Raw genomic sequence first — 24,397 nt, 5'->3', positions numbered from 1 at the left:
TCATTTACATTAACATTTTAAAAAGATTTAGAGAATACTGAGAAAACAATGCTTGAGGTTTATGAACAACAAAAAATGTGTGGAGAGGCTATGTTTTTATGAGTCACATGTTTTTATGTTTGTAAGAGCTATATTAACCCATATTCTAATATAAGTACAAGGTAGACACACGTTTCACTGTTTGAAATTAGAAGATACCTAGGATTGCTTTTTCCTGATTAGAGACTATTGATTAATACCAAACTGTTTTTAGCTGCATTCTGTTTTATAATTAGCCTCTCATTTTCTACAAGGACTACTGCTTCTTTACTGGGACCTCTGTTTTTGACATTTGCAGAAGCCTTTTGAGGATGTTAATAGTAAAAATTGCCAAAATGTATCTACATCTGCAGTAAACATTTATATTGACATAGAGAATGTAAACAACGTTAAGTTGTTCCTTCCAGTACTGCAGTTTCTGTATTAAGGTTTGCACATATGTAACAGTCTTTTGAATTGACATGGAACTTACAAGAAAAAAGCCAGTTGTGCAGCAAGTAATTTAAGATATGCTGAAATTATATTTTGTGTTTGGTAGTACCATTTTAGCTTCAACATAAGCAAAAATGAAACAAAACTACATTAATTCATTTATAAATATATATACAGTATTTATATATATGGCCTGGGAATCAATGAAAAAAATGTACTCATTTAAAATGCATAAATGTATTAATTAACTATGATTAATGACATCTAATATTAAAACATGTAAAAAAAAAAAAAAATGAATGTCATAGTTTAAACTTAAACAGTGACCTTAAACCCGAATGCCTTCCTAAAAGGCTAGTTGAAAAGGAGGCAATAAGAAAACAAGGCCAATTTATTAATTCTCAGATTGGCATAGCATATGAGACACAAATATGTCAAAGTAAAAAAAGATCGAAACGACTGTTGGCTTTGAATTGACTACTAAAGACTGATTTAGTTGAAAGAATAAGCATCTCTTAAATGGGCATACATTAAAAATTGCGTTAAAACTCTGCAAATACTGTCCTCAATTGTTCATCACCATCAACAACTTGATAATTATAATGTACACAAGTACTGTGTCTGTGAGTAGCAATCTCCAAGATTTGACGCCCCATGTCCTGCCCCTTCAGACAGTTAATCTAAGAGATTTAATGCTATTGTATTTGGTAGAATCGTGGTGTGCTTTGAGGTTTTTTGGGTTACAAAAACATGCCACTACAGAAAAAAGGTTGGAAAAAAATGCCCTACCTACACCTTTGCTCCTGGCAAGCTAAAAATGATCTCATTAGCTGTTATCCCACTTAAAATCTGACACCATGCATGGTTATGTTACATACTTTGCATAAATTAACAAAGATACTACAAACTGGAATAATAGGTAGGGATAATCATTACAATTCTATTTCATAGAATGTTGTCATTATATTAGGGTAGTCAGCACTGAAAGTTGTTTGGCAGTCAGGTGAGTTAAATATAGAGGTACTATAGACTTATTTTGGTTTTAGTGCCACTCAAAGATAACCTATTTAGCACTTATGGAATATGACATTGAATCAATCTTCTTAGAGAAATAGGAAATGTGGAAAAAAAGAGAGAGAGAGAGAGAGAGAGAGAGAGCATAATTTTTACGGTAGCTCATACCCTGGCGTATGCAAGTTCTCCGCTCGGTTTTGCAGACTGGCGGCACCCAGCAAAGCAAAGCAGTGCTACTGTTCCTGTGTGGTTACCCTTTCTATTTTAGATACACATCCCTGATACGGCTTTATCATATACACTGAAACTAACTGCATATTGTTTATCAGTTTAATGCATCTGATTGTAATTAACCTGTAACAATATGGTCCAGGGAATAGCCAAACTATTCCAAATACCATAGCTGCTTTAGCGTTGTTACTCTCACTGCGCTCTTCTTTTTCTTCTATCAGCTGCTCCCGTTAGGGGTTGCCACAGCGGATCATCTTTTTCCATATTACTCTCACTGCACCACTCGGAGTATTTATATCACTATATCTAAGTGGGGAATCACAGATCTACAGCAGAGAATTATCGGTATACAGCATCAAGCACATGCTGCCTATTTGAACTGGTCTCACACGGCAAAGCCTTTCCTGTACGGACCTCGCAGTTCAGAAACAGTTTCATCCCAAGAGCTCTAAGCGCACTCAATCAGTCCATCAAGTGCTCCTTGTAGAACTGTTTGTACTTATACAATTACCTCACTATAAACTTGCGACACAGTTATAATATTGCACAACCTGAGCCACTTTATAAAGCACATATTTACATATGATGACTATATCATTTTTAAGATGAAATGCAGCAAAATATGTTTAGTATATTATTCAGATAAAACTTTAACTTCATTTAAATAATCTATATTGTTAATAATTAAACATGTGAGGACACGGTATCGCTGTGCTAGGAAGGATCTGGCGCTCCGTTCATGGATTTTTCCTGCCTTACGCTGTATTCTTGCTGTGTCTGGCGTGACACTGGATGTATAGAATAATTAAACACATAATACGAAGATATTTCAATGTTCCTTAAAAGTTTTGAAGAATTGGCGTTCTAAGCTTACAGATGGCTTAACATCTATTACAGAGCTGATTGTGTGGAAATTGGGTATTAGGAGATAGAAAAGTAAGGACAGGAATTGGGGGTTAGTACTTTGAAAGACAGTACTGCTACAATAAAGTATTTCATCAGAGGTCACGCATGGCGCAGCAAGCATCTTGCGTGAGACATGAACAATCACTGCACCACCGTGTTCCCATGTTTAATAACATGCTTTAACTCCTATCATCATGAAAATGATATCACGTATACATCTCAGTATTTTAATTATTCAGAGAGCTGTAATATTACGAATGTAATGGATTCTGTGTCCTGTCAGAGGAAGAGAAAGCCCGGAAGCACATAGTGATTCACACACATAGAATACTTAGAAGATCAAATACAAAACAAAGAATTTAACGTGCTACTTTAGTTACGATGGGATTTGAGAAACTAGTAAATTAAACGATTTAAAGATGAAGTTTATGATATTCTACTTTTATGACAATTTAATGACAAAATAAACTATGTGATTAAAGTGGGAATTTTGAGATTAAAGTTGACATTTCGTGCTTTTTTTCACAGTGTGCCTTTTTTTTCTCTCTGTACTCTAATAAGCTTTCATATGACACTCAGACGGTGGGCTACGACTCGCCATTTCACTGCGACTTTGATATGTGACAACTTCTTTTTTATTTCGGGCACTGTGCGACTTTATGAACTTGAGCTTTCGAGTTTCTCCGACACGCTATGTCACTCGATCAACTTCCTTTTGTTGATTATATCACTGTTCAAACCAACAAATAGTTTTTCCTTGCCTTCATTTGGTATTCGCTGAAATTCTTCTATTTTCCCCTGTGCTTTTGCCATTGTCTTTTCACAGAAGGCTGATCCTAAGGGCTATTTATATTGATTCGCATATTCAAAGAGGCATAATTCTAGGAGGAGTTGGGGCGGGACAGCAGGCGCGTGCACGTGCATTACTTTTCACGCTGACCGGGATTTATGTAACGGAAGAACGTGGAAGTTGGCGTACGTACAGATTTATGCATCTGGATTTTTTTGTGTGTAAGCACATTTCCACTTTTGTCTGTACACCATGTTATTGTGTGAATTCTATGCACGGCGTTATACATGAGGCCCCAGGACTGGAATAAATCCCCCTCCCCACCCCTTTCCTCCTACTCCTCTGCACCTATGGCAGTATGTATAATTCAAGAAAACGAACACCAGTGCTACGTACTGACATGTGGCATATTGTTATGAGCGGCGTTATATGAAATGTTAAACCTTGAAATGAAAATTGAAACAAAGAACTACATGGATGTGACAATTTTTAATGCATTAAACAGACAAATTAATTGCAAAAATTAACACGTCCCCAAGAAGCTAGATGGTGACTTCCCTGCAGCATAGCGGTGCCCCGGATTCCTGCAGGGCAGCATGGGATCTGGTATTTTGCTTCACTTTCCTGCTGGGTACCGTGGGTGCCACCTGGAGACACTGCAGGGGGACCTGGGAGTTTTTATTGTCCGCATAGCCTGGAAGTACTCCAAAGTCACGGGGACGGAAGCCCCGAAGTACTTCCGGGCTGAAGAAAAAGCCAGTTATCCATCTGACATGGAAGTGCTAGCAAGTCACATGGACGTACGGACAGAAGCATTTCTGGGTCAAGGACTATATAAAAGACTGCTGAAAACCTAGCAAGTGAGCTGGAGTTGGGAGGAGTAGGACAGAGCTTGCTGGGAGGTGTGGAGAAGAGAATTGTAGTGATTTATTGTTGATTTACTTATGTTCATTGGTGGCTGTGGTGCTGAAATATTTTCTTCATGCTTTTATCCTGTGTCTGCGTATCTGTCTGTTGAGTTTAAGGGGGAGACAGCGACTCCTAGTGTTTAACTATATATATATATATTCACACATGTGCGCATGGGAGGCAGCTAAAGGGAAGTTCAGAATCATACTGGGATGTGGCAGAGTGCACATCAGTGCTGTCTTTGCAGCCAGGAAACCAATTATACGGGTGGCTGCCCCAAACCTTTTTATGACTCTGAGTCGAGTTTGTGACAATATATATATAAATATATATGTATTGTCACAGGTGGCTGGGGGTGGTACCCAGCCGGGACGCCCAGGAGGACCGGAGGAGGGCTTACGCCTCCCCCAGACCACGTGGGAGCGACTGCCCTGGTGGCTTTGGGGACCACGGGAACAGAGCTTTGAAGCTCAACCCTATAGGGGCCTGTGGTCACCGCCAGGGGGCGCCCCAATGCCTAAGGAGCCCTGACCCTCAGCACTTCTGCCACACCCGGAAGTGCTAGGGAGAAGAAGACCAGGGACACCCGGAGTGCTTCCGGGTGCGCAGCCGGTACTTCCGCCACACTGGGGAGTGCCAGCGGAGGCTAATCGGAAGGCACCTGGAGCACATCCGGGTGTGTATAAAAGGGGCCGCCTCCCTCCATTCAAGGGCTGGAGTCGGGTGGAAGAGGACAGAGCTCGGAGGAGAGGAGTGAAGGCAGTCAGAAGAGAGAGAGAGGCATTTGGAGAAGCCAGGACTTTGGGGTGATTGGTGCTGCGGCACTGGGGTGTGTGCTGTTTATTTGTAAATATTATTGTGAATAAACGTGTGTTGGGTGATAAAACGATGTCTACCTGTCTATGTCCAGGCTGTTCCCCACAGTATGTATATGCACATTTACATACACACACACACACACACACGCACACGCACACACCCAAACACACACACATAACATTCTTGAATTCAATTAAAACCAGTTAATCTGTCTTTGTGACAAGAAATTTCAAAACATTTAACAGTTTTAAATTGTGCTATCCACCCTATGTGAGATATCTTGCCTTTTTTACAACCTCCGCTGTGCTTTTTTTTTCTAATTTTCGATAGAAAATAAAACAAAACAACAGACAGATGAAAGCACTATGAAGTGTCTTAGAAACAGAGAATGTTTGAGAACAAAACACCATACATTTTCAAATCAACTCAGCTAAGAGTTGTTTTTACTTTAAAGTCAACAGTAATAAACCAACAAAGACTGTAATTGTCAGGTTTGAAGTGCTTGTTTAGGGATTAACTGCTAAAATACAAGAAATAATTACAGTAGAGCCTTGATTTAATTTACCACTTTTAGTATTTTTCCACATTTACATTTTTTTGGAGAATGCTTTTCAGCATAAAAAAACTTATAATGAACAAGCACGAGCCTTTCAATTACAGAAACAATTAGAGGTGTCTCTGTTTTTCTTTTAGATAGATAGATAGATAGATAGATAGATAGATAGATAGATAGATAGATAGATAGATAGATAGATAGATAGATAGATAGATAGATAGATAGATAGATAGATAGATAGATAGATAGATACTTTATTAATCCCAATGGGAAATTCACATTCTCCAGCAGCAGCATACTGTTCATATTAATTTACCTGTAATATACTGTAAATATGAGTGTATACAGATATCTATTCTGAATATGACCTGCATGTGTAAAATGAATAAAAACTGTTTTGTCAAACAGGTAAAACAGACTCCAACCTCATAGGCAGACATTGGCAGCTGCATACCATCATCAATTGTTAATGAAAAAATGTTAGAGAGTTTTTTTTTTTGTATACATTAATCCAGCAAATGTAAGTTTGACCTACCCTTGACTTTCACGCTAGCAGTTGTTTGATGGCTTCCAGTGTCACAGATGTACTCTCCACTATCTTCAAACTGCAAATTTTTAATTGTCATTTCCACAGTGCACCCTTTCTGTTTAAACTGGTACTTTTCCCCAGATTGTAGGATGTCTACCCCCTTCCTCCATTCAATATGGGCTTTGGATTTAGACAACTCACAGCAAAGGGTGACTGAACTGCCCTCTTGGGCTTCCTGGCTCGTAAGCTCTTGTTTAAACAGAACTGGCAGTGCTGGGGAACCATAAGAAGAAAAAGAAGATATCAAATAATAATTTGTTAAAAAATGTATCTTTTATTTTTACCTTTAATTCTGTTCACTTCAATTTTCAGAATGAAAATTATGCCTGATTCATTTATTGAGTGCCCAAGTAAAAGCAAGCATTTACATTTTTTTGTTTTTAAAGATAGAGTCCCAATTTCTGTATGTCTGGCAAAATTTCAGGAATTTACACATTTTTTAAATAATTAACCAAGAGCATGGGTCACTAAGCACATATGTATGCACTCTGCCAAGAAAGAGAAAAAATAAATAAAAATGCATGTTTTATCGAACTAAATTGCATGTGCTATGAGCTTAACCAGTGGAAGGGCACTATACTATTAATGAATGCACTAAACTGAATAAAATTATACTGAATACTGGTACATGAAATAAAAGGTAAGACTGAAGTGCTCAAGAAAGCACGTACAACAAAATCCTTTAGATGATTGCTGCCCTAGAATTAAAGAAAAAGAAGATTTATATTGTGAATAATATTCATGTCATTGTAACATTTGTATCTACAAATTCTTGGCCAATGAGATTTCTATGAATAACAGACCAATAAGTAGAAAGCTCTTTTTATTTATTTTTGTGATAAGGTGGTAGTAAACAATTGATTAATTAAAATGGTTGGATAATGGATGGATGGATGGGTTCTCCTACCATTAATTTTTACTCTGGCTTCAGTCTTTTGATCTCCACATTCACAGCTATATTCTCCAGCATCTTCAAGTTCGGCACAGTAAATTCGCAGCTCAGCTTCAGCTCCTTTCAGTTTCATTTCATATTTTTCACCACCTCGAAGCAGCTTCCCAGCTTTTTTCCATTCTACTTGTGGTGCAGGCCTGGAGAGTTCACAGCGCAGAGTAGCTGTGCTTCCCTCCAGGAACTGCTGGTGTTGCAGCTCTTTTTTAAAGAAGATGGGTATTGCTGTAGAAATATGATCAGATGTTAAATTAAATTTATAAAAAATAAGTTGTTCACAAATGCAAGATCCAAAAATGAAAATAATAGTACACCTCCAGTTATTTTATAATCTGCAGTAAAAGTATAATATTATAATTTGTACTTCTCTGCATTCATAATAAGGGAAAAAAGAAGATTTGCTCCACAAAATATGTTTTACTATGAAGAAAATACAAGATAAAATAAAATATTGAAGTCTTTAGCTAGGTTTATATACAAAGAAACATCATTATGTGAAGATTACATTTTTCATTTGGTAAGTATACATGTGTATGCCACATATTTTAAGTAAGCATATTAAAGGCAGGGCGGCATGGTGGCGCAGTGGGTACTGCTGCTGCCTCACAGTTGGGAGACCTGGGGACCTGGGTTCGCTTCCCGGGTCCTCCCTGCATGGAGTTTGCTTGTTCTCGCCGTGTCTGCGTGGGTTTCCTCCGGGCACTCCGGCTTCCTCCCACAGTCCAAAGACATGCAGGTTAGGTGGATTGGCGATTCTAAATTGGCACTAGTGTGTGCTTGTTGTGTGGGTGTGTGTCCTGCGGTGGGTTGGCACCCTGCCCAGGATTGGTTCCTGCCTTGTGCCCTGTGTTGGCTGGGATAGGCTCCAGCAGACCCCTGTGACCCTGTGTTCGGATTCAGCGGGTTGGATAATGGATGGATGGATGGATGGATATTAAAGGCAAAAACATGGGCAATGTCAATATTCTTTTAATGCTAGCATTAAAATAGTAGATCTGTTTTCTTTAGCTAATGCTTTAACAAATGATATCATAAAGTGCATTTTGCATACCCTCTACTCTAACATGAGCTGTGGTCTGATTATCTTGGCAAAAACAGCTGTAGTCTCCAGCATCTTCAGGCTGTAGGTTGTGAATTGTAAGCTCAGCTCCAAAACCTCTTTGCTTCATCTTGTATTTATCACTTGGCTTAATTTCCTCACCATCCTTCCTCCACTCGACCAGTGTTCCCAGTTTTGAAAGCTCACAGTGCAAGGTAACAGTTCCACCCTCCTTTGCTTCCTGGTTCTGGAGCTCTTGTTTAAAAAGCACTGGTAAGGCTAGGATTCATGAGCAAAAGTCAGACTGGTTAATTAAGCAATACTGTTTTATAATAATCTGCATCCTCAGATAAAATAGAGAGAGGAGTAAAAAATTAGAAATTATATACATACTTTAACCACCATAAACTGCTCATTACTTACAATCATTAATTTTTAGATTTAATATTTAGACAACTGGGTCACATAACAGGCAATGAGCGTAATCACGGAGTGTGATCTAAAACTAAACTATAACTATATTATAAGCAGGTAACTAGAGTGGAATTAAATAGAATCAAAATGATAGAATGTTTAGTCAGAAACCAAGACAAGTTTGATAAATAGAATATGAATTAATTCTGTCAAGCCTTAACAAAACCCTAAATTCATAGTTGAAAATCTGTAGTGATATACTGTATTCTAGAAGCAGGAAACACTAAATTAAGCACACTTACAAAGTCAAAAAGAATTTATCCTCAGTCATGATAACCAGAAAGTGCCTGGTGCTAACCTTTATACCTTCATGAGAGAGATATTATGTGCCATGCACTTCTAGTCTCTTTTCTTAGAAATGGTGTAGTGCCCTCAACAAAAAATCCGGGAGCAAAAAAAATATTTTAACTTTAGTAAAAAATTATAATAAAACAAACTTAAGTAAATAATTGACATCAAAATGAATCTAGCACTACAACAATTCATAATGATCTGCTATAATTTCCAAGAAATCCTTTCCGTAAGTGAAGAAAAACAATAAAAACATAACTCATTCACAACATATACATAAAAAGGCACTACCAAAACATGATACACTTAATAATAATAAAACAAAGTCCAAAGTAAAAAAATAATGTGTGAAAAATCCTCTGAAAACTAAAAAATGCTGAAATTGTGACAGCTATTGATAAAATGGCACAGGAGTTGGGAAAGGTGTGAGACTGGCTGTTATTTCATATGTAGTGATACTAGGTCTTGTTTTAAAGTATTGTTTACTCTTTGATCACACTGAAATGTTGGGTGACAAAAAGTAAAATCTGAAATGCACATAAAAACATAGGAAAAAAATAAAATGAAAAAACAAAGAAGATCTGTGTGCCATCACCATGCAAAAAAAAAAAAAAATCAAACATTAGGTACTAAAATTCACATAGTTATTCTGAACAAAATCAGACATCAAAACCTCATTGAGTTTTTTTTTCAGTTACAAGCGTGTTACTGCATGCTGCTATATAAGAATTTTAAAATATAGGATGTATTCAAATACTGTGTAACATTACTGATACTGTTTGAGATAAAAGCAGCAAGTCGGAACTACAGTAGTTCTGAAAATTTTAAAATATATACAGTATTTATTTTGAACTTTATAATTTTTTAACTTTTGTATGTTAAGTAAGTTTGCAAGATAATTTAAGTCCAATCTTGCAGCAGCTTAAACTTTTTAAGGTGGGCATGTTTTTCTCACTTGATAAGCAAAGATCTGAAGTGTCAATATTCCCAAATGACCTGGTGAAATTCATTTACCACAATTCAGGATTAAATTGATTGTATTGTTCATTCAGAAGAATGATTGTTCGATTAGTTTATATATTAAACTTTGTTTACAACCTTTTTCTTTGAAGAAGAGAACATCAAACTAATTGAAATTATGTTTCATAGGACATCCAGTTTATATACAAGAAACTGAAAACAGAATCACAGACCAAAGAAAAAATGGCAAATTAGTTACTGTAAATATACAAATCAGAAGGTATTTATTAAAAATGAAGTTTAACTAACAGAACTTGTGTTCCAACACATCTTGCTGCATTATTTTGTAATGAAACAGCCAAATATTGCAGTGATTTATTTTATTTAACACAATTTGTAGTGTTTTCTTGTATTCATGGAGAAGTGCCTCCTGATGAAGACATTTTAGCTAATGAACGATTTAATGAACCAGAAAGAGAAATTCAGAACATCCGTACCTTTAACATTAACACTTGCAGAGGTTTCTTGCTCCCCACATTTGCAAATATAAATTCCACTGTCTTCAAATTTCAGGTTACTAATATGAAGCTCAAAAAGTGCACCTTTTTGCTTCATGTCATACTTGTCCCCTGGATGAAGCATAATTTCTCCTTTCTTCCACTCCACCTGGGCATCTGCTTTTGATAGCTCACAATTTAGAGTGGCGGTGCCACCCTCCTCATAATCTTGGTCATTTAGCTCTCGAATGAAACTGACTGGTTGAGCTGAAATACAGAATTGCATTTTAAGGCAAGAAAGAAGGCGGTAAGCTAAATAAGAAAATAAGTAATAAGGCTAAGACATGAAACTTAAGTCTGCGCACCATAAAACATAACACAATGTATTCCTTTCACCCTCTGTTTATAAGTAAGAATTTTTGAAAATAGTAAGATTAGTGTCTTAATTCAAGTGGCCTAAAGGCCCAGTAAAAGCAGTGAAGCTACTATATAGACCAAAGCAAATCTGTTCTCATCATCTTCTCTGTTGCTGTTCAGTCATGCAAAGAATGATACTGACACTCTAATAATGAGACACAGATTCCTTCAGATTTCATCTTATAACAAAGGAGGTCAGTGTAGAGTCCAGGCAATATAATCAATCATCAGTACATCACTTCAAATTAAGCTTTAGAAGGAAGTGCTATATTTACATATTTATATGTAGATTTAGTGTTACTCAACAGCCCTGTGGAATATTCCTGGTTACAGACAAGAGAAACAAGGAAGGGCATATGGAATTTTGCATCATTTATTCTACTAACTCCTATTAACATTTGAATAAGGTCATAAAAACAACAGCTAACATACCCTCCTGTTTACTGAATGACTCTTTTACATATTTCACTGGTTAACATCTCAGAACCGTCTTTTTGAAATTCATTGAGCCATTCAGTCTTGGAATCATTTCTCCAAATTTAACAAACTGGGCACAGATGAAGAGTCAAGAACTCCTGAACAAGCACAAACTGGCCTGTGTTTTGTAAAACTAAATACTCTCATTTTGATAATATGCTGCTATCGTCTTCTTCTTTCGGCTGCTCCGGTTAGGGGTTGCCACTACGGATCAACTTCTTCGATATCTTTCTGTCCTCTGCATCTTGTTCTGTTACACCCATCACCTGCATGTCCTCTCTCACCACATCCATAAACCTTCCCTAAGGCCTTCCTCTTTTCCACTTCCCTGGCAGCTCTATCCTTAGCATCCTTCTCCCAATATACTCAGCATCTCTCCTCTGCACATGGTCCTTCTAGGTTAGCCAGCACTCCTTCTCCGTGCACCCAACCATCCTTATTACGAGTCTCACTTGCTTTACCCTTGGCTTCTTCTTTACATTCACATTCCCAGCTCCTTATTTAAACAGTCTTTTTTCTTCTTTTCAATATCAGTAAAATAACTCACAAATAATAAGTTCCTATATTATGTTCTGTGGTCATACGTAATTTTCGTTACCCGTGGTCATACATCATTTCCGTTTCAAACATGAAAAGAATTTTATTTATATAGATATTGGTCTGGGTGTGTAGGGGGCATGTATAAATTTATACATATAGTAACATAGAGAGAGATTTTAAGAGTGTCCCATATTTCTGATGTTCTAATCTGGCAATCCTAAATAGACTGTCCCTGTCTTAGATGTCCCTCCCATTAACAACATGCTTTATTCCTTGTTCCTCCTTATCCAGTGATCCTGCCTTAATATTCTTTTATATTTGTCGCCGATTGTCTTAGCTGTGGACCTGATCTCCTTTTCCAACCACTGCACTATGCTGAAAACTTTTTTACATTCTACCAAATGAGACTTTGCCCTTTCCGGATTTGCTCTGCTTTCCAGTTATATGACAAGCCTGCTCCAGTGTAGTTTTGCACGTCTCCTGGAGTAAAGAGTTACTTAGATATAGTGGAAGGATGTATGTGGGCAATGGGTTATGCATGTTAAATTAGGTAAAGGGCAAGCTAAAGAATAAAACAAGACTCCCCTTTAAGGCTAGGTGTGCTCCAATGTACATTTCAAGTCAGGGAATTTCAGAGACTGTTGATTTTTCATTTGTGGCTGAATTCCCAAGTCCACCTGTTATGGTCTCCAGTTAATTCCCCTATATTATATGTTATCAAGTTTGTTAATTCGCATCGTTATGTGCAGGACTTGCTGGAGGTGAAGGTTACACTTCGCTCCCAGGTTGCTTATTGCGCCGCATCCCACAACCCTCTTGTCCTCCATTCCATCTGTATTAAACCAGTTTTCTGTTACTGACCTCACGTTTTCTCTTCTTTTCCATTGTCTTTTGACTTCTAATTTTAATTATTACTTCATTTTTCTTTCTTTACCTGTGTCGAGTCCCTTTCGAAGGTGATATTGCAGTGCTCTTATTTAGTATGTAGATGATCTGTTGCTTTGCTCTGAATTAAAAAAAGAATTGCGAAAAAGACACTAAAGCTTTACTTTTCTTTCTAACACAAAATTGTCATAACGTTTCTAGTTTTAAACTCCAGCTGGTTACATCAAGGGGAAAATGGTTGTTTTCTGACGCCCGTAAGACTTGTGCCTCATCCTGAAATTAAACAACTTTTGCTATCATTTCACAGCATGATTGGCTATTGCTGACAGTGGGTCTTAAAAAAAAAAACACTGACGATTCTAGATTTGTATTACACTGAATTTTCAAGTAATTGGCTGAAATGTGCACACAAAATTTAGAAATATGATATCAATCTCTAGAGCTCTGGATTAATTTGGGTTACAATTAGTTTTGACTGTGTGTGATTCTTGGTAAATGCAAAGGTCTCCATTTACCAAACTACAGCAACTCTGCGCCCAGACTTTAATTCCTCACCTTCATTTTCTGCATAAGTATTTTCTAACTGAATATTTTAAACTGAATGATAATTAAGTATTATTTGCTTGTAATAGATTAAAACATACTTGTCATTTTAGAAGAATCATGAATAAACACATTTTTTAAAAAAATATCAATGATATTTTATTATTGGGCTATAATTAGTAAAGTAGTTCAAGAAAGAAATGCATGTAGCTTTCCAATGGATAAAGTGCAGTGAAAGGATGGCAGGTAATGGGGAAGTCAAACTGTTCTGTTAGAACTGTGGTCTACAGTAAATTTATGCATCTGTTTCTGAAATTGAAATTAAAACTACACATTTCACATTGGAGGCAATTGCACTTGCAAAACTTCACAAATCCATTACTGCAGCATCATTTGTAAATAACTATTTCAAGTCATAATAAGCCATTTCTGCACTGCAGCGATTAACTGTAACATACAGAATTGGTTGCCACCTTGTAATATAACACAACTCAACATCATACTATTTGGAAATATACAACAATAAAAGTTATGGTCTGTAGAACACTGATAGTTTTGCAAACCAGTCACACAATATTAGAAATTCAAATTAATTCAACAGAATTTAACTCATTGCAATTCAGCATATTTTTGCAAAGCAATCTTCATTAAGAACAGGCTCACTCAAAGTGTACACATGTTTCTGGTTACAATGTAACGACAGCAATAATTAAACCATTTGCATATAAGAAGGCACAAATTGGGATTACTACAAAGCAAAACTGAGCAATTTAAACTTCATTACAAGTGTCTTAATATTATAAATCAGATGCGTCCAGTTAACAACGAAGGAAAATAAACACTCAAGTCACTAGCATTCCTGGGAAAATACACCTGTTTGGACATCTCAGACACAGTCAAATCCAAACAAAGTCAAAATTCTGGTGACCTAGGCCAAATAGCCACCCAAAAATATAAGAATGTGCTAGAAGACCATTAAACCCTTGCATTCCTGAATTCCAGGACTCATCTTTCTGATGTCACCATTAGCAGGAGTAGCAGTTTAGCAATATACTTTAGTAGTGGCAATATATGTATAATTTAAGAATAAGAAAAAAATAAATCCACAGAATTATATGATCTAATTAATTAAAACATGTTTGGGTTGGTTACCATCTTTCAGAATATTTGCTTTTAATTAGAATTTTAATTTTGGTTCTTGGCTAACTGTTTTTTATATTTTAAGATATTTTTTAATTTGAGATCTTATTTAGTTTTTTATTGTATTTTTTATTTTTTATTTTTATTTTTTCACCATTTTCTTGTATTAGTTTGTATTTAATTCTCTATTCCTTTTTTATTAGTTTTTTTGTCACATTATTTTGTTTTACTCATGAAAAATGTCCACATGGACACAGTTTTGCAAGTCTGAAAAAAAAACATTTCTATAGCAGTCATATTATGCATCATTTATGTTGTATCTCATGATCATGTAACAGTTCAAGGCTTCCTGCATAATCAAAAATTCAAGAATTAAACAACAAGTGTGCTCTGATGTCATTTGTTACTTTAATCTAAAATAAGTTACGGTATATGCAAATGGTTATTTAATTTCAAAAAGATTTAATTTCGCATTTCCCCTGCGACAGGTACAATCACTGCACATATAAACTCTTATTTGATATTTATTTTTAATATCTGCTGATGCTGACTATATGCAATTTAACTATTTTCAAACTTTAAAAGTATATTATCTTCAGTGAACTATTACTGCTATTTTTTGAAATACTGTTAAAGTCAATACTTCAACTGTGCAAATAAAAGTAATAAGAGAAATATAGACTTGCATGTTTCCACGTATCCAATACGTTTCTAGAAGCATGTTATTTCATTAAATACTGAATATCTGTTTAGAAACATCTCAGATCCTTCACGTAATAAGAAACATGAAAAACCTAAGTAGCTCTGGTCCTAAACTGGGTTGATGCAATTCAACAACACATGTAGGAATAAAGAACTATTGGCAACTGAGAGTTCTTAATTGCACAATTTCAATATCACAGTTGTAAACTTACTCAGCATACAAATGCAAACTCCATGCAGACACTGACCAGGCTAGCAATCAAACTTGTGCTCATGGTGTTGTGTAACAGAAACTCATTCTGTGACACCTGTGAAAGAAAATTTAACTGCTTGCAAGCTACTAAGGGTTACAATCTGTTTTGCTATAATGGCAGGTTATTCATACAGGCGTCTGTCATAAGACAGGTTGCAGTAAGCTGACCTAGGACAACTTCCTTTTTTAGGAACGCGTCTGTTAGACACAGGAAAATGTACCTTTTCTTCTTTGGGGGCCACTCTGTGGTCCAATTTGCGCAATATAAAATGAAATGCTTAGATGCTGTTTTATAAGTAAGGGGGAGGGAGGAAAATGAATATAAAAAAGCTGACAAAAAAGTGAAATTTGCTCTTCTGACTTGCAACATAGAATCCATGTACTCATCTGTGAGTGAATAAAAGCTGATTGATTGAACTATTCCTGTCTTTCTTGGGGGTTACTTCCACACGCCACAGTAACAAAATTTTATTAAAATTAAATGTATATATGTAATGTCGGTTTGGTTGATAAAATGGATTGTATACTAAATATTTACTTAATTTGTTACTGGAATGATAACCCTGTAAGTCAAGCAGTATCTTTGCAAAATAAGGGAGTGACTTTTTTTTGTTTTGTTTTTCCGGAATGGCGTGAGTAAACATCCACAGCCAGCTACTGTGCTTTGATCCACACACTATGTATGTGTATAAAGATAACAACAATTTTTTTTCCTGTTTCAGTCTAAGTTCTGACTGAATTTTGAACTTGACAAAATAAAAGGTGGCATGTTTTAAGCACCATTACCTTGAAGTTACATGACAAATGCAACTCACTGACAACTACTAGTGCCAATGTAACTAATAGTAAACTATGGTCAGTGAAAGCCACAGACTAAGTCACTGGTAAGTGATAAGGTTTCTGTATTCGCTCTCAGGTCTGGAAAGGAAAAGTGACTGATAGCTGAAAATGACTAATGAAATCCACAGAATACAGCAGCTGATGACCCATTGCAATGGCTTCAGTGAGAAGTACTTGCAAATGTGCACAAATTAGTGTTCTTCTCTAAAGCCTATGTCACATTATATGACTTTTTCAGAGATTTTCAATTGAAGATTTCATTTACATAACCTTAGCAAATCGTGTGCATTCATGGCATGCTCCCTTGACAATTAGTTGTGTAGTATGACATACCCGGCAACTCACTTAAACTAGTTCATGACTCATGTAATATGACATTGACTTTAACTAATATTATGAGATACTTGCAACTATATACTTGCATGTGCATTATGCACAAAAACTAGAGTGATGAAAATCAAAATTAAAATTACAAAAAATAGTTTTGTTTTTGCTGTTTTCCCATTTTCATTTAGTTCTAGCCTTCAGACTTTTTTTTCATTTTTATTTAGTTTTATTTTTTTTTCATTAATGATGTTTCATTTTAGTTTGTTAATTGGAAAACCAATAGTTTTGTTCAAGTTGAATATATATAACTTATAAAAGAAGGAAAAGTACAGAGTTATTGATCTATTTCAAGACAATATTTACATTACATATACAGCACTATACTGAATATACATGTTGCAGTGAAAAGTCAAAAGCGAATGTTTTAATAAAAACCAGAAACTCCAAAAAGGATTTTAAAAAGTAGCATTAACAAAAGCTATCAGGTACTACAATTCTTGAATAAAACCATATTATTTTAAAAAAATTAGTTCTTAGTGCATCTGAACTGGTTAAAAGTAGTGACAGTAGGAAATGGCTGTTGTCCAGCAAAAAGAAAGCAGCAACCAGTTTCACTCACTGTGATGAACATATGTTCTGAAACAGTGTTATTTACATGCTCTCTAACTGCTTTTGTGACCTACCTCTTTGCCTTATAGATATTTGTTAGTGGACTAAGGCAGAATTGTTGACAGACAATTCTAAAGTCCTAAAATAGGGCACTGCCATAGCCATATATGGGACACTAGTCAAGAAATTTGGCCAAGCTAGAGAAGAAGAATAATCTAGCAGACTTATTTTTCAGTAGGCATTAAAACTCAACAAACAGTTAAACAATTAGGTGTACCTACTAGAGCAATGGGGGTCACTTCCTACATGAAGATGTTTAATAAAACACTAAATATTGAATACAGTCATACTGCTTTTTTTTCATGATTTCTGTGATGATCTAATGCATAGTAGCTAGTAGGATATCCAACAAAAATATTAGTGTATATACTTCTGACAAGTAATACTTGAGCTGAAGAAAGCTTTAAGTTCTTAAAAAATCAATCTAGATAAAAGCAATTATAATGTTCATCTGTGAATTGCATTTTTCATATATGTGTCTGTGTATTGCTTTGAAAAATACAATGTCTCAATTTTCTTCACCTCCTCCCTCTGCTTATGACATTGGGGCCATGTGCACATGGAAAGCCAATGGAAATAGCTGAGACACTTCTAAAGCCTCAAGGCATGTTTCTTCTTTCCTGAAGCATGGCCCAGGATGGCAGGCATTCAAGGGTTTTCTCATAAACATGTGTACAATGAGTCAGAGACAAAGGCTACAAATAGAGGTCCAAAAGAGAGACATCAAGACACTGTCTATTCTGGCATTCATGATCAGTGAAGAATAAAAGGGTGAACCAGAAGAAGGGAAAGCAGTTTACAACTGGGTACAGTTAAAACAATAATATGGAGGATGTATGATATACATACAGTGGACACACGGTCATAAAAAAAGAGACCATTTTAGGGACATTTGTAAGAGCTCTAACGAAGCCTTAAAGTGATGAAAAACTTGGCTTATATTCGAGTATATATGGTACTTTACAAAAAAATGAGTATCTAACATGAGAGTTCTTTTCCAGGTCATCAGAGTTTACTTTGGTGGTTCCAAAGTCTAAAGTCAGAAACATCAATGTAAGAAAGAGTTTGAGTGAAAAAACACAAATATGCAAAATAGGAGAATTTCCCTAAAATACGATCAACTATTGGTTTTGCCTGATGTGAAGTAGACAATTAAACTAAACCAATTTTCTCACAACACAGTTAAACTTTAAAGCTGTGAAATGAGAAAAATATGTCAAAAATGACTTTCAATGTAAGTATAATGCAGTCTATTAACAAGTATATCACTGATAAAAGATTATATTGAAATGATATATACAATACCTATAGACCAGGGGTGGCGAACTCCAGGCCTGGAGTGCCGCAGTGGCTACAGGTTTTCATTCTAACCCTTTTCCTAATCAGTGACCAGTTTTCACTGCTAATTAACTTTTTCCCCATCACTTTAATAGCCCTGTTAGAAGAGTTCAGCCCTTTGAATTGATTCCTTTCTTCATTAAATGACAGCCAAGCAGAAATAGGATTTGAAACAAGCTAACAGATGACCAGCTAAACTGGAGCTTCAAACTCCAACCAATTTCACTTCAATCACTTTCTTAATGAGAAGCCAATTCTTGCGGTTAATTAAACCCGTTATTTAATTTCATGGCTTATTGCTGCTCTCATTCTGCCACAGCACACATTTCGAAAACTGTTGTTTTTCTGTTCTTTCCAAGAGCACCATCAAAATGTTTTGGTAACCTGAGAGATCAACCTTACCAAGACCATCACCACTCTTTAATTTCAGATATTGTGTAATGGGCACAGGGGAGCTGGTCATGTGGTGGCTTGTTTTATGTCTCATTATTGTTTGGCTGCTAATTAAAGAAAAAGAAACAACTATGGGGCCTGAGTCAAGTTAATTAAAAGAAGTAATCAGCAGAAAAAACTGGTCACTAATTAAGAAGATGGTAAGAATGAAAATCTGAAGCCACTGTGGCACTCTAGACCTGGAGTTCACCACCCCTGCTATAGACTATATATAATATAGTCAGAATATTTGTAAAAGTAATTTCCGTTCCATGAGGAAATTCATTTCTAAATGTCTTTACTTTGCTCTATAATTTAACAATATTAAATTATCCTTGACCAATGTCATTAAAAAGACGCTTTTTCTGTTCCATGCTATCAATCAACTAACATTTATACTTGCTTTATAAATGTTCTCCTAGTCACAACTTTTAATATATTGTAAAATTAAAGTCAATTAATGACTTATTGTTGAGCATGAGAATAATACTAAAATGTAGTTTTTTTAACTGCTAATAACAAGTAAAGAATGGACAACATGAATATGTTTTACTTACCATTGACAGCAACCTTGGCCCTGCTTTTTGCTGTTCCAGTTTCACATTCATAAATCCCACTGTCTCCTTCTTCTGTCTTGCAGATTGTTAACTTGGCATTCAAGCCCAAGCAACTAATTTTGTGTTTTAAGGAACTCTTCAGTTGAATTCCATCTTTAAACCATGTGACAGGAGTATCAGCTTTGGATGTCTCACATACAAGTACAACATCCTCCCCTTCCATTACTTCAGTGTCTTTCAAACCTTTTGTAATGGCTGGTATACTTTCTAAAAAAACAGAAGCTGGTTTTTAGAGACAAATTGCTGATAAGAAAAATAATATTACATATAATTATAGTTATAATCCTTACTTTTTGGTTGTTACCAACTTAAAACATTATTTACCTTTCAATTAAACTTGGCAAAAGTCATTTTTGAAACATGCGTCTTAAACATGAACATGCAATGTTTTCATTATTTCAAAGCCAAACTTCCAAGTTGGTTGAGATTTAATTAGTATATGTAACTGATAGTTAGCTAGTTTAACAGTACCTGAGGCTGCCAAGCTTATTGATGGTAAAATTAGATTATATCAAAGTACAATTGTGCTTGATGAATTACTGTATCTCTGTGCATATCAAAAACATGGATCAACAGAGGTTGCCATTAGGCCCTGCACATTGTTCTGACCCATCTCAGGCCAAAGGGAACATATGTAAATTTTTTCTTTATTCATTACCGCTTGTCATTTAATAACTTATCCCCACTGGGCTGATCACTGGATTTCTTCACATGGGTCTCAGCCATTCATTGTGTAAGAGGATCATTGACATTCTGTTGATCATAAGCTGCAAGATCTGTCACTCATAGCTTGTGGTTAAACAGACAGGTGATTTAATAGCTTCATCATTTATTGATTTTAGCAGAACCCGTTTTAGTCTTGTCTGGTGCACAGCAAACACATCAATGCATGCTGCCATCTTATGCCACAAGCAGCTGATACACTTGTATTTTTTGCATACAAATTGTGAAGTCGTTTGAATGTTTGTTCTTGCCATTGTTTATTTGTTTACAAAACATAACTTAAAAATACAAATGTTTCAAAATGCTCTTTTCAAGTTTTTGTTTTTTTGTTTTTTTTACATGGCTAAAGCACCTACTCCTTCATTACCTAAGTACAGTCAAAAAATTGGCTTTCTTGCGTTAATGTGTACTGCATATTTTTTTTATGCTTATGCTATTATAAAATAAATCATATGAAGTTATCACTGTGCGATTAGATCAAAATAAGAACAATATAACTGTGTAACATCTTTTTGAGTAAAATTGGATAAAATATCTATGAATATCGTATATTGACATTAGGTCCAAAAATATCGTAATATGAATTATGAGCCATATCACCCAGTCCTATCTTAATTAGATCTGTTAATGCAAACAACAACCACCAAAACCAAAGAAGAAAAGTGATACTCCATTAAGCATTCATTTTCATTTTACATTTAATCAGATGGAACATCCTTTATTATTTATTTTTTTTGCAACTACTATCAAACTTGTCACCATCTATAATCATAAATATATGGCATTGTAAGTGAAGAACTTGAATACATTTTTGCCTCTTTAAGCAGAAGACATGGTGCTTTATATTTCTGACCCTTGCTCATTATCTGACACAGATTGGAGTGGAAGATCCAATTATCTATCTGCTCAACAAGGCTTATTCCCATCTGGGTAAAGCTGGGAGCACTGTGAGGTTTACATTTTTTTATTTCTCCAATGATGTCAATACCATCCAGTCAGTCCTGTTAAGGGGTAAACTCAGAGGTATGCAGTTGGATAAGCCTATGGTGTTCTGGGTAATGGACAATATTTATTTCATTTATGTATTTGTTTTCTATAATATTTATGTATTTATTTATTCAATTACTTTCTTATTGAGCTTGTGTACAAAGCCAAATTTCTTCTTTGGGACAAATAAAGTTAGTTCTTTGTTTGTTTTTTGTTTGTTTGTTTGTTTGTTTGTTTCTATCTATCTATCCTACATGCATTCATACATACATATGAAGGAATTAGACAGAAATGCACTGTAATGGTGAGGTTAGCTCTTTGGAGGATATTGCTAATACCAGGCTACACAAGGAGAAAGTTTTCAGGGATCTGAATGATTTTTTGTCTCAAGATGATGTCTCACTTATAAACCGACTTATACTTCCTACAGCCATCCGCTTGGAGCTGTGTGCTGAATTGGAACCTACATTACAGAAATAATCACATTCCCTGTTTTCTCACAGGTTTTAAAAACCATGGGGTATTTGGCAATGGGCACTTTCAGCGTGAATTGGCTGAACCACCTGGAACCTTCCAGTTATCATTGAGCCATTTCATGCCATAGAATGGAATAATTATGATGCTACCTACAGTAGATACATACAATTTTTGGTCATGGTGAACAAGCTGGCAATTTGAAGCAATGGCTGATTTTCCTAATGTATTCAAAACAAATGAATGCAAATGTTGTGATAAAGGCACCATCACAGATTGAAGTTGCTTTTGTAAACAATTAATATACAAATGATGTGCTGCTCAAACTAATGTTGTTGTGACCTAGCTGAACCCAGGATGGCTTCATTTTACCAAACAGTCATTTGGGGATCAGACTTCAGGGTCATTCTTTGAGTCATGGATAGCTTCTTGGTTATGCTGCCATTGCCAATTATGTCATACAATGCAAAGCACAGTCTTTGTATTGACAAAATAGGTACTCTGCACACTGAGGAAATTAAAATTAAATTTATGCATTAGGTGTTACTACCAACAATGAAGACAGCTGTATTACAAGAACATGTTAGTTAACTGTGATATAATTAGTTCAGTTACACTGGAATGTGACTGATGTGTCATTGAAACAAGATTTTCTATTCAATCCATTGTCTTGCCACCTGGTGTCACTAAAATACCAACACCAAAAAGTCTGTGGGACTTATGTATGGTCATAATTTGACACAGTGTTAAGCCAATGTTCACTCCAAGTGTGTGTTCTGTAAATCCCAACTTTTACATAAGAAATAGCTTAGGTGCATTACCAAAAATAAGCACTTTTAATACATTAGGCCCCTGGCACTTTAGCGCAGACAAAAGACACAGAGATGCAGGGACACTATAAACCATTAGGAGTTGTAGCTTGATGACCCAGAAGGAAAATAAAGACCTCCATTAAACCCTGAAAATCATTTTAAAAACCATTAACATAATGTATTTTTATTGATCATTTGACCAAGAAACACAGGTTTTTATCACATTTCTTTACACTTAAATCTAATAAGGATCACATTAAAATAAATTAAGATTTTCTTGGTATTAGTAATACCTAGCTACTCTGTCAATAATGAGTATACAGGTTGTGTATCCCTAAATCAACTAATACCTGGGACTAGAAGTATTTTGGATTTTGGAATATTTGCATATGCATAATGAGAAATCTTGGGGACACCCTTGATCAAGAAGGAAAATGCAGCCAAATCAGTTAAATTAGTGATTCTCAACTGTTGGGTTTCAAAAGTGGCTCATGAGTTGCCTCCAGAGGGCCTTGCGGTTTACGAGTGGGTCACAATACCATGGAGCCAAGTTTTCACATTCACGTTCATTTCACTAAGTGGGAAATCTTAAAATTGTGATTGTTTTAGCTTGGCCTGTCCATGCTTGTGGGTCATCATTGCAGATAATGGCCAATGCTGCATATTTGCACTGAAGAAGTTTTTTATTTTTTGTCTCTTTTATCTGAATTTAATGACAGTACAGGAATATCTCAGCACACCTTCATTCCAGCATGCCCACTGTGCTGAATGCCATTAACCCAGAGACAAAATGCTACATTTAGTTTACTTATTGTTTGAGTGTACTTTTTTATGAGTGCCATCTGCTGCACAGGTATTATTGTTTCACTCCCCCACTAAATGGTGCTTAGTGGCAGTCAATGCTTCATAGTGAAACCATGTCTACATTTGCCGCCAGAACAAGATTTCTTGAAAAACAAATTCTTATATATGGTTGTATAAAAATGCAAAATGTGATAATTTTCCTGGAAGGCAGCGCCTGGCAATTTTGATTATGACTGCTTCTGTGATTTACTTCTCAGATTGATCAACTTTTACTCTTCTACTGGAAAGTTCAGTAGTTTAACATCTGCATTTTACAGTGTATGTGTGATTTTACAGTTTTACTGTATCTATGGTGAAGTATTTTTCTGCCCTTTCCGCGTTGAGTGGGGGGATGGGATAGCAGGCTGCTTGTGCTGATCGACACATTTACAATACAATAGACGCTGATGGAGAGGTGCGAACGGATTTAAGGTGGGCCGGGATTACAAGTTTCTTTGTAGGCTTTGGTAATTCTAGTGTTAAGTTGAAAATGAATCAATGCCATTATTTCAATATCTTTGAAAACTCAAAGACACCGACCAATAGATAAGAATCACATTATAAACAAAACTAAAAATGCAAAGAAATACAAAAAAATATAAAAGAAAATGACTGTTTATTTTCTATTTTAATTTTATTTAATGATCTTCCATTGCATGAAACAGTATATTCAGTGATGTGTGTTAAGCATCAGTCTATGCGCTTAATGATCCTACCTTTCACATGTTTCACAGATACAGTCTATTTGGTTTTGGGTTTGCCAAGCATGGGCTTAGGGCAAGATTTTTTGCATAATTTAGATAAATAGGTTCTCATTTTATACCAACTCGCACATATATCCATCCACACTCCCGCTCTAATAGTAACCCTAATTTGGAATTGC

General features: G+C 35.6%; 1 protein-coding gene across 1 annotated transcript in view; it reads right to left on the bottom strand.

Moving 5' to 3' along the window:
• obscnb (obscurin, cytoskeletal calmodulin and titin-interacting RhoGEF b) overlaps positions 1-24,397 on the bottom strand; it is a 565,304-nt gene that overhangs the window by 292,013 nt on the left and 248,894 nt on the right. Inside the window, exons 35-39 of the mRNA XM_051928767.1 lie at positions 19,616-19,882; positions 10,496-10,762; positions 8,286-8,552; positions 7,193-7,459; positions 6,232-6,498 (exon numbers count right to left, since the gene is read on the bottom strand). Coding sequence (XP_051784727.1) covers positions 6,232-6,498; positions 7,193-7,459; positions 8,286-8,552; positions 10,496-10,762; positions 19,616-19,882 — 1,335 coding nt within the window. The remainder of the gene's footprint in view (positions 1-6,231; positions 6,499-7,192; positions 7,460-8,285; positions 8,553-10,495; positions 10,763-19,615; positions 19,883-24,397) is intronic.

This window comes from Erpetoichthys calabaricus, chromosome 6 (assembly GCF_900747795.2).
Source record: "Erpetoichthys calabaricus chromosome 6, fErpCal1.3, whole genome shotgun sequence".
In the NCBI taxonomy this organism is placed as follows: domain Eukaryota; kingdom Metazoa; phylum Chordata; class Cladistia; order Polypteriformes; family Polypteridae; genus Erpetoichthys; species Erpetoichthys calabaricus.
The sequence above is the reverse complement of the archived record's forward strand: the minus strand, read 5'-3'. Positions and strand labels throughout refer to the sequence as shown.